Source organism: Aptenodytes forsteri, unplaced genomic scaffold, assembly GCF_000699145.1.
Source record: "Aptenodytes forsteri isolate BGI_AS27 unplaced genomic scaffold, ASM69914v1 Scaffold287, whole genome shotgun sequence".
Classification (NCBI taxonomy): domain Eukaryota; kingdom Metazoa; phylum Chordata; class Aves; order Sphenisciformes; family Spheniscidae; genus Aptenodytes; species Aptenodytes forsteri.
Window position 1 is genome coordinate 16,444 of NW_008794854.1, and position 10,303 is coordinate 26,746.

At 47.5% G+C, this 10,303-nt stretch overlaps 1 protein-coding gene across 2 annotated transcripts; it reads left to right on the forward strand.

Annotated features, from left to right (window-relative positions):
- The first annotated feature begins 888 nt into the window (after window positions 1-888).
- On the forward strand, window positions 889-4,919 carry LOC103895077 (zinc finger protein 271). Of its 2 annotated transcripts, none has more exons than XM_009274586.2 (3): window positions 889-1,030; window positions 3,373-3,462; window positions 3,918-4,919. In XM_009274586.2, exons 2-3 carry the CDS (start codon window positions 3,411-3,413, stop codon window positions 4,835-4,837), a joined length of 972 nt encoding a protein of 323 aa, XP_009272861.2. In that variant the 5' UTR covers window positions 889-1,030; window positions 3,373-3,410; the 3' UTR covers window positions 4,838-4,919. The 2 variants fall into 2 exon arrangements, with proteins under 2 accessions (XP_009272861.2, XP_019326369.1); XM_019470824.1 differs by having other exon boundaries at window positions 3,376-3,462.
- The last annotated feature ends 5,384 nt before the right edge of the window (window positions 4,920-10,303 follow it).

The window sequence follows — 10,303 nt, forward strand, 5'->3', positions numbered from 1 at the left end:
GCACCCGCTCGGCTGGGGAACAGGGCGGCAGTGAGGGGCAGGGCCGGGGGTGCCCACGCAGGTCTGTGCCGGCTTTCGGGGGAGGCCAACAGCACAACACCACCCAACAGCCGGGCTTTAAACCCGTGTCTGAGCCTTTGTCTGCCGGCACTGTGGAGGAAGGAGCTACCCGGAGGAGAAGAAAAAGTGCAGTTCGGAGAAGGGGAGGGCCGACTTGCCCCTTTTATAGACCCCACTCTGCTGTAGTTGCCATCCTTGTCTGCTTGCATCCCATACCAGTAATGCAGTTTCCCCTTCATTCCATCCCTTTTCACCTGCCGCAGAGCAAATGCCTATCTTTCCCCAGTTCCCACCCAGTGCCTCTGATTGCTGTTGCAGACAGGCAGCTTTGCACCCCTGCCCCTGCTCTGTGGAAAATCCTTGCTCCCAAAAGCTACACAGTACTTGCTCGCCCTGCACACCTCCTTGCCTTTGGGTGCTCTGGCAGCGCACTCCGCAGTGGCCTTCCCGTTCTGCCTCCTGTGTCTGTCCCCCAGTGCCCCCCCAGCATCCCTAGCTGGGCACAGAGCTGGGCAGGAAGGCAGTCGCTGACAAGCGCTGTAGTTTATGAACATATCTGATGGTACAGGGAAGGGGGTTCTCATCACACCCAAGACAAGACCGATATGTGTTGGGCAAATTCATGCAGCCGCATAATTAGCTGGTTTTTGTGATAAAAATGTCTTCGCCTTTTGACTTTACTGCAAGCATTATCTATCCCAGATAATAATTGGGGAGAGGAAGATTTGAACACCTTCTTCTGAATTGCAGGTTTGTGCTGTCGTGCCTGGCATGACCGTGCGGAGAGCGCTTAGCCACTGACAGCACTTCAGGACCAGTCTGCAAGATCCCAAGGAGCACGAGAAACTGAAAGTATGGCACTCTGCACTAGAATGAGTCCCATAACCTCCACAGCTTGGTACAACCACAGGAGGAATACAGAGCTGAGTGGTCGGAAGAGAAAATAAGTAGCAGTTTGCAAATAACTAAGGTAAAGAACATAAATTGTAGGACCCAGCTACAAAATCTATATATGCTATCACAATACTAAAGCCAAGGCCCCAGGAACAGTATGGTGTGTTTGCAAAGCCCCTGCTGGAGGTCCAAATTAGATACCTTTCATATCTTGCTTTAGTAAAGCTGTGGATGTTGCCTACAGTAACCCCACACACCCACATACACAGACGTTCTTTCTGTTTCGGTTTCCACATTCAAGCAATAACCCAATACGCCCAAGGATATGCTGCTCCCAGTCACAGATGAAATCCCTGAAGGAATGTCCGCTCTGTTGATGAGGTTTGTCCCCTCCTTTCACAGAGACGTGACTGTGATTGTGAGAAAGGAAGAAACTCTTTCCTTACTCCAGACTAGCCTGTTAATTGTATCAAGGCTATCTGCTTTCTGCTGAGCTGCCTTAGCAAATCTGAGCATAACAGCAGTGTGTCAACGGCAACCCAAGCTAGGAAATTTTTGCAGGGTCAGAAGGAAACTCTTCCTTCTACCTCGTCTGCTTGCTTAGATGTTTCCCCGGGTGGTTGTTACTGGACATTTGTCAGATGCTGGTACCACCTCTGAAATGCTGAGGGATTTGCTCCACCAAAGTTCCTGTTTGTTGACAGCTTTCAGAGAGAAACCCTGCTGTTTGTGGTTAGCTGCCTGGGGGGAAGGTCTATGTGTGGACAGGGTTTTGACTCCTCCTGCTCTAGAGTGGGGGTGGGCCATCTGGAACATATTGCGGCATGTAAACAGCTTGGTCAGCTTGGACTGCCAAAATTGCAGCAGAAATTCTTGGTAGTGGCAAAGTCCTGAGAGCTGTAGGGCTGCAGAAAGCAACCTCCCTTTGTGTATCGGCTTGGAACTGCCGGAAATGATCCATCTGCAGGGGTGGTCCACTTCAGCATTCAGCAAATATTTGAAGTAGGGACTCAGATTATTAACTTTTAAGGCTGCTTTTTTTTTTTTGCTAAGGCTTCTTTTTTCTTATCTGATTATCTTTTTCTTCATGGTTCTGCAGTTCAAGATTGCAGTCCTTCTCTTTTGCTTACTCCCTTTCTTTCTGTCCAGCTTTGCCACCTAGGATCAAAGACTTCAAGCCTGGTGGTTTTATAATCACTGGAAACCGAGGTCCAAAACTGTTCCCTTCATCTGAGTTGTCGCCTTGATTCTGACACTATCTAATCCCTTATTACCCATTACCTGCCGTTAAATAGCTGTTGGTGATGGATGAAGTGGTGCGGGAACAGACACCCATCGGTTTACAGTGTTTGTTTGCACCACAGCCCATCTGCCCAGTTAGTTAATTCCATCTGGAGCTTGAGTAGTTGTCCAGCAGTATTGGTTGTCCAGAGAGATTGGTAGCTTGAAGCAGAGTTCAGGGAGTATATTTTTGAAGTGGTGCAAACTAGCATTAAGTAACTATAAAGATTAAAAGGGTGGGAAAAAGTAACGTCTTAAATGCTTTAAAAATATTAGCTGTGATGCATGTCACTCTCTGGTCCTAGATTCGTCCATGTGGCATCCTTTCCCTGCCATCTTTGATTCTTACCTTTTAAAATAAAGCGGGATTTTCCTTACCATTGTATTTTCTCTGTTCTGCATTTTTTCTGCAGCAACTGCTAATGCCTGCCCTCTTGATGCTAACTGCTGTTGCTTACCATTTGGCTGGTTTTGGCCTTAAAATAGTAAATACTGAAGGAAAAATTCTTGTCTTTGGTGCTGATGGCGTTTGTAAGAGCACCCTGCCCAACAGCTGCGTTCATGGCGGTTGTTGGAGCTCAGTAGGGATGCCAGGCAGGGAACTAACAGAATCCAGCTGGAGTAGACAAGACATTAAATTGCCTGTTTTGTTGGTTTTTGCTGCCTCAGCCTGAGAGTCTTGGAGGAGAAAAGACATGAGGTAGCAAGTAAGAAAATCAGGTTCTGGTGACCAAAGAGTCATTTTCCATTTAAAATAATCTTAGGAGAGTAATTAGTCTTGTGGCTGTCATTATTAAAGAAATGTAAATATGGCTGGGTTTTGTTGTTTGCTTACACCTGTATCTACAACTGCTGTCAACCAATTCTGAGTCCAGCACATCTGGTGTATGTCCTAATGTCTATTGCTTATCAGAAGAGGGGCAACCTTGAATCTCCTTTAAGGAAAGAGGAAGTATCTGACACCAGATACCTCAGCAGTGCTCAGGATGTCCATAAATGTTTGCTCAGTTGATTCCATTCTTTTATGCAACCACTCTGCTTGTTCCCCATATTCAGCGCAGGGACAGTAGCTTTTAAGACATATGACAAGCTTTTGCTGAATATGCAACTAAGATTACTTTTGTTTGCTTTTGTAAGAAGGATTCCTGATTGCTGAACCTGACGTAACTTCCCAGATGGACCAAGGAGAAGAACAAGATCATGAGGCCTTGGAGGAGACGCACATGGGTGAGGAATAAGTTAGATAAGTTTATAAACACAGAGCAAACAAAATGCTCTTTGAGCTGCCTCAGTGTTATTTAAGCCACTTTATTCCATGCAGCTCATGTTGAGACCTGCTCTTTCCCCCTCAGGGCAGGCAGACAGCCTGCCTTTGTCAGCCTGCTGTTAAGAGTATGTATAAGAAGACAGAATATTAAGAAGACAAAATGTGAAGATTTCTTGGGGGCAAGGAGACACCTGTAGCATTGCCCTTGGCTCTGCTGTTCGTGGCACGTCTGCTCTGGGTCGCATGATGACACCATACAGCCTCTCCTGCAGCTAGGTTTCCATTTGCTCCCAGTCTTCTCTTTACTGCTTCTCCTACATGGTGCAGACCAGGCTCCCTAGCAGAACAGCTTGCCTGTTCTCTGCTCTGCCACTTCCCAGCGAGAATCACAGTTAGAGTCGTACTTTTTTTCCAGGTGGTGAGGTAGGTCCCCTTCCAGATCACCTTGCAAGCACAGATCAGCAGGACATGTTGGCAGCAGGGTCCGGAGGAGGAGAGGAACAGTTGGGGGACAGCCATGGAAGTCAGCGCAGTTGCCCAGAGGCGGAGCAAGGTGACTGTGAGGAGGAAGAGGAGGCTAAACTGCCTTGCTCTGATATCAGCCTGGTGAAAAGACAGGAGAGAAGGGTGGCAGCAGCCTCACGGCGAGCCCCTCGTGCAGAGCGGCCCACCATCTGCTCTGAGTGTGGCAAGGGCTTCAGTCGGAGCATCCACCTCATCCAGCACCAGCGAATGCATACTGGGGAGCGACCGTTCCTGTGCGGGGAGTGTGGCAAGGGCTTCAGCCAGAGCTCCCATCTCATCCAGCACCAGCGGGTCCACACGGGCCAGAAACCCTACACCTGTGCCGAGTGTGGGAAGAGCTTCAGCCAGAGCTCCAACCTCCTTAAGCACCAGCGTATCCACACTGGGCTCAAACCCTACGTGTGCAGCGAGTGCGGGAAGATCTTCAGCGACAGCTCCACCTGCATCAAACACCAGCGTATGCACACAGGCGAGCGGCCCTACAAGTGCCCAGCTTGCGGGAAAAGCTTCAGCCAACACTCCCACCTCCTTCAGCACCAGCGAGCCCACGACGGCGTCCGGCCTTATGCCTGTGGGCAGTGTGGCAAACGTTTTGGGCAGAGCTCTGACCTCATTAACCACGCTCGTACCCATACTGGCGAGAAGCCTTACAAATGCAGCCAGTGTGGCCGGGGCTTCAGTGGCAACTCCAACCTGATCAAGCATACCCGCATCCACACAGGGGAGCAGCCGTACCGCTGCACCCAGTGTGGGGAAAGCTTTCGGTTCCAGCCCCAGCTGGTGCGCCACCAGAAGCATCATACAGAGTAGTCGTTGGAGAGGAGAAGGCCGTGTGGACCATAGGCAGCTACCTGGTGTTGGGAAGACACACAGCTGCTCCCTGGACACCTCATATGGGGCGCGAATTTGGGGGGAGGGAGCCCTCGGAGCCTGTCCCCTTTTCTTCCGGGTAAATCTGTTTGTGAGCACTGCCCAGACACTCGAGCAAAGAGGGAGGCCGCTGCCGAACAAACTAGTGCACATTCACTGCGGTGCGGTGGTCCTGAGCCCCTCTTTTGGGGATGGGGAAAAGAAAGGTGCTTACAGTACGGTACGTTCAAGGCCAGAGAGGAGAACATAGAGATGTTCCAAGGATCAGTGCCTTTTTCTGTTATTTGTAGCGGGGAGTGATTTTTACCCTGGTAAAAACCAGCTAAAATCTGTACCTGTTTTCTGTACAAGCTGCCTGGGTTTCGCCCTTGCGGTAAGGCCACAGCCTGGGATGATCGCTCCCCTTAGAATCCACATCTCCCATTGCCGGTATTCTTGGGTTTAGGTGGTGTTAGCATCTATTTATTTTAAAAGCCCACAACACTGTGCTGGGTGCCTCTGCGTACCTGTGGGCCCAGCTGATGCTCTGTTGGGGCCACGTCTATGGAACGGTGTTTTTGCTGGGTTGTATGGTTGTTAAATCGGCAGTTCCACAAATTGCGCTGCTGTCTGACAGCTTAGTCCTCAGCAGCAATTAAGTAAATTAACATCCTAATAGGTGTTTCTCTCAGATTCTTGTTTAGGTGCTTTTGTGGGTGGCACTTTATGAATGTTTTTATAAGGCTTTTAAAAGTATTTAGGATTACTTTTTTAATTGTGATCTTCTAATTGTCAGTTGATGAACAGGAAAAGGATGACGTTTGAAAAACAAGCTATGTCAAACTTTGATTTTATATTAAATGTTAAACATTTTTTCTTGCATAAAACTTTTTAACTCAATATGGTTTTGAGTTGTTAATGATTACGAAGAGGTAATTATGACACTGATTTCTAGAATTTCTGTGATATTTTTGTGAGTGATTTTGACATCCTTAATAATGACTTTCTAAGGAATACGGGGGAGGCAGGATTCTGAGAAAGCAGAAGGAACTGACCTCTGAAGAGCTCTTCACTTTGAGGAGGAGAATACTACTACTGGGAGTCTGTCCTTAAAAGGAATTCTTGCTCAGGCAACCACTTGGTACGGGGGAGGAGAGAACTGGCAGTAATAACAAAGATGTTAATATCTCTAGTGCGGAAGAACTCCCTGTAATGAACGTGGCAGTGTATACTGAAATGCCTGTTCCACCCACGGAGCCAAACAGGGGAAGAAATCACAGTGTGCTTTAGGCAAGAAAATGAAGTGATCGCATCTGTTGTGGTGTAGATTTTTTATTTTCAGCACCGCATATAGGCCTAATGCTAACAATGAGCTTTCACACCGAGGTGAGCTCCCAAATGGGGGATATCACTAAGGGCAAAGAGAATGCCCAGCTTGAGGAGCACAGGATCCCGAGGAAACAAGCAAGCTGTGAACAGTAGCAATGTGACTGGAATTACTGGCTGCGTAATGCGGATACATCCATACCTCCCTTAGCCACCAGCTGCTATCACAGAGGGCACAGCTACATGCTCCATTGGCAGTAGATCTGGTTTAAGTCATTTGGTCTCACTCTACTCCTACCTTCCCCCCTAGAGCCTGAATTAATACAGCTGTGCTGATTAACTGTTCACATGGCTGTGCCCCAAGTCACATCCATAAGGTGATCCATGTTTTTTAAATGACAGACTTCGGAGAGTTCATTTTAAACTGCATTAGTCCAGTCCAGACCACAGCCTCACAAGCGGTAGGGTACCTACGACTGAGAGCCTTGGTGTCGGAGGATAGCAGACAGGCCAAAAAGGAAATAAGTAACGTGGCCAGTATTGCTGATAGTCCCCAAGAAACACATCATTTAAGATGTTTGTTACTTTTCTTCTTTTTTTTTTTTTTTAATGTTTCTAGGGAGGACTAGACCTGGAAAAGCCTGACACATTGCCTTTATTGTTTCTGCATTCCCCCAGCCCCATCAGGAAGACACACCACCCCATTGCCACAGTACGATGGAAACTACAATTAATTTCTATGATGCCCTTGCCACACATACTGTTACCAAAATACGTATTTATTCTGAATGGTCGTTCTCCCCCATAAACTGACTGAAAACATGTCTCTTGCCTCGGAGTTGGAATATCAGCCTATCGTGTTCGTTTGTGGAAGGAGCAAAGCAACGCAATGAACAGAACGGTTACGTCTGCACAGTAAAAGGTGCCAGGGGCACCTTGGCACAGAAGCCAAGTGTGCTTGGTATTAGCCCAAGTGAACTTCCAAACATGCCAGGTTGCCATCTAGCTAGGCATGGCCCAGACCACGTGTTGGTTTTGGTGGGCCTGTGCCCTAGTCTCCTAGACATGTAGCTCCTGCAGGGTACCCTAGCAGACAGCCTTGTTCAACTGGTGGTCCTTCAGGAGCAATTAGTTACCGAATGTGGACTACTGCAAAGAACTTTACTCCAGAATATAGTACAGAATATAGCACACTAATACGTTATGTAGAGCAGATGATCAGAGACTGGGCACCCGGGTTCACTCCCCGGGGCTATATTACACACTGGTACAGACATAACCTACGGGTACTAATCAGCTGAGTAAGGTGATCAATATTCATGCAGCATTTTTGTGTTGCCACTTGATGTGTTGAAGCACACGGGCATGTTCCTCTTCATTTTGCTCCTGTGCTTGCATTTAGTGCTTGTCTGAAGGCAGCTGTTTTCCTTCTCTCCTCCAGGCTCTCACTACCAGCTGCTTCACCACACCAGCATCCTCCCTCATTAGCTTAAACAGTTTGTCCAATATTTTGACCATGGATTCTTTCTCTTTTTCCCATTAATCGGAACAAGTTTAATCATGAAATCAGTGTAATTGAGGTGCTCAAACAGGAACTCAGTTAAGCTTAGTTGCAAGGGCTGCTGCTTAATTGATTTGCCTGCAAGTTGAGATTTTCACAGAAATGCGCGGATCTCAGGTCTCCCTGGCAAGACTTGGGATGCTACCCGCACTCTTCCTTTCAAAGGTCTTTGCAGTAGTACAAAACTGTGTTAATGCTCTTCAAACACGTTTTGAAGTGAGTTCTCTGCATGCTGCACATGCTCGAGCATTGAACTTTTAGACTTATAATTTGTTTGAAATTCTCTAAAACCCCTTGTTGTTGGGAGCTCTAACTCCAGACTCATTGATATGATGAGGGAAGTTGGGACACTAGGGAATTGTTGCAGCTACAATGTGGCATCTTTGCTTAATTAAGAAGTGTCTCTCATCAGGATGACAGGCTGTCCATGGAGACCTCTTGATTACAGAGCTCTGCTGCAGTAACTTTCCTTTTACAGCTATTTACAAGAACCAGCCTAAGTTGCATCTTACCGAAACTGGGGAGTGAAATTTTCCACTCAGGCACCATACTGGCCTGAACAGAAGGCAGCCTCAGATCTCTCTTCTCAGAAGTGAAAACAAAAATTACTATATATAAAAATATATTCCTATTTTAAAAAAAACCAACAAACAAACCACATTTCGCTCCCCCAGTGCTACTTAAAGCATACCTTAGGCTCCGAGTCTGCTACCCACGCATGTTCTGTCACTGCCATCGTTAGGTGAAGGCCCATTTGTGCATGGGACCAAGTGCTCTCCTCTTGGTCGTGGCTGCTCAATTCAGCAAAGGTACGGGTTCTGAGCTGCATCAGTCGGTTCCGGCTGCCGGGGGTGCACAGTGCAGTCTCTGTAAACTGGCTGCTCTGGGATGCTTGCGGACTGCATTTTTGCTAATTTGCTAAGTTTTACTTTCTCAGAAATCCCAAGCACTTGACTGTGCTGATGGTTTCAGCTTAAACTGCTGGGGCTCCAAGTTCTAAAGAAAAATGTTCCAGGTACCAGGCCCACACATCCTTTCTGCACACAGTTAGTAATAGTAGCCAAGTCCATGCATAAAGATTTGTAGGATCTGCATTTTAGGCAGGTATTCCTCACACTTTGACTGTGCAGGCCTACCCTTCTAAGATTGCCAAAAACTTGAAAGAGAAATCCAGGAAGAGCTTATATAGCTAAGGTAGTCTTCATTTTAGTAACCTCACCCTTCTTGCAGAATTTTACTGATCTGAAGATGAGAGAGGAGTTCCAGTTCCCCTTGTTGGGGATGCTGACAGGGGCTGCTGTCAGCAGCAGGGTTCTCCCTAAGGGGAGCCTACAGCCAGCAGCAGCAAGCCGTGCTGGGCTATGCCCTCCTCAACAGGGCACAGTCCCACAGTGCCAGAGGCCCCTGGGCGGTTCTCTTTTGGCTGACTTGCTTTAACCATACTTACCTCTGCATCCTCCAGTCGGGGAGGGATGCCACTTGCATGGACCACAAGTGTCTCTTCTGTGATTGTACATAGATTTAGTGACGACAAATAGATGCAGTGGTCCTTAGGTAGGACACAGCAGTGTATCTGTAAGAGGTAAAGCCTTTAGCTTTTTATGATAAAGTTTTACCTGACCTCTACCTCACTGGAGGTTAAAGTCCTTGCCAAAACTTGTAGTTCCAAGGTGAGCAGGACTGAGGCCTGTAGAAGCACACATTCTAGCTTTGCCAGGAAGCAGGGAACTTTAAGAGACTAAATAAATTAATCATTTATCAGGCTCTTGAGTGTAAAATGCATCCAGTTGGAGCTCAAACTCTCACTACCCTGGAGTACCTATTCAGAGACGAGTGTGCTGACTAATCTGTTGCTCAAAGAGAAGATGTGATAACTGGGACATGAAAACCACCAACACCTGCTCTAGAGGGGCTGATGGAAACAAACTTGAAATATAACCAGAAAGGATTTCTACCCCACAGAGAGGACTAACTGAAAGCACTACACCTCCTGGAATAAGTGCTCCTGTGCTACTTCAGGCAATTTTTTTCAGGCTCATTTCTCCAATTCAGAAATGGCCCTGAATCGCAAACCTGTATCTACAGCTAAGAGCTCTGGACCAACTGGGTCTGGACACAGAAGGGCCTTACCTGTATGAGGGGTAACCAGAAGTTACTGCGGGAGCTGTAGGGGTGCCTCTGGCTTTTACTTTGCTAGCATAAACATTTCCCCAGCCAGAAGCGACTTCCCACGGAGCTGGGTGACTGCTCAGTATTCCTGTTGTCACGTCTTCCGCACCCCCATTTGTCTTCAAGGTATGGGCACCTGTCCTTCTTCTTGTAGGTTTGGAGATTTTCCCATTTTGGGGGGGTGGGGTGGGGGTGTCTTTGAGGGAAGGAGCAGGAATAAAGAGGCCCAAAGGAACACTGAGCACCTTCAAAAATGCAAAAAAAAGGATTTACGACGGCTTTCAGAAGCAAGTGTTAAGATCAGCCATCTGTAACGCTACACACTCCGTTCGATCAGCCTTTCACCAGACCTACGACCCCTGCCCCTCACA

Coding starts and splice junctions, on each gene's coding strand:
- LOC103895077 (XM_009274586.2), top strand. CDS start 3,411: ATGGACCAAGGAGAAGAACAAGATCATGAGGCCTTGGAGGAGACGCAC. Junction 3,463..3,917: donor CTTGGAGGAGACGCACATGG/GTGAGGAATAAG, acceptor CTTTTTTTCCAG/GTGGTGAGGTAGGTCCCCTT.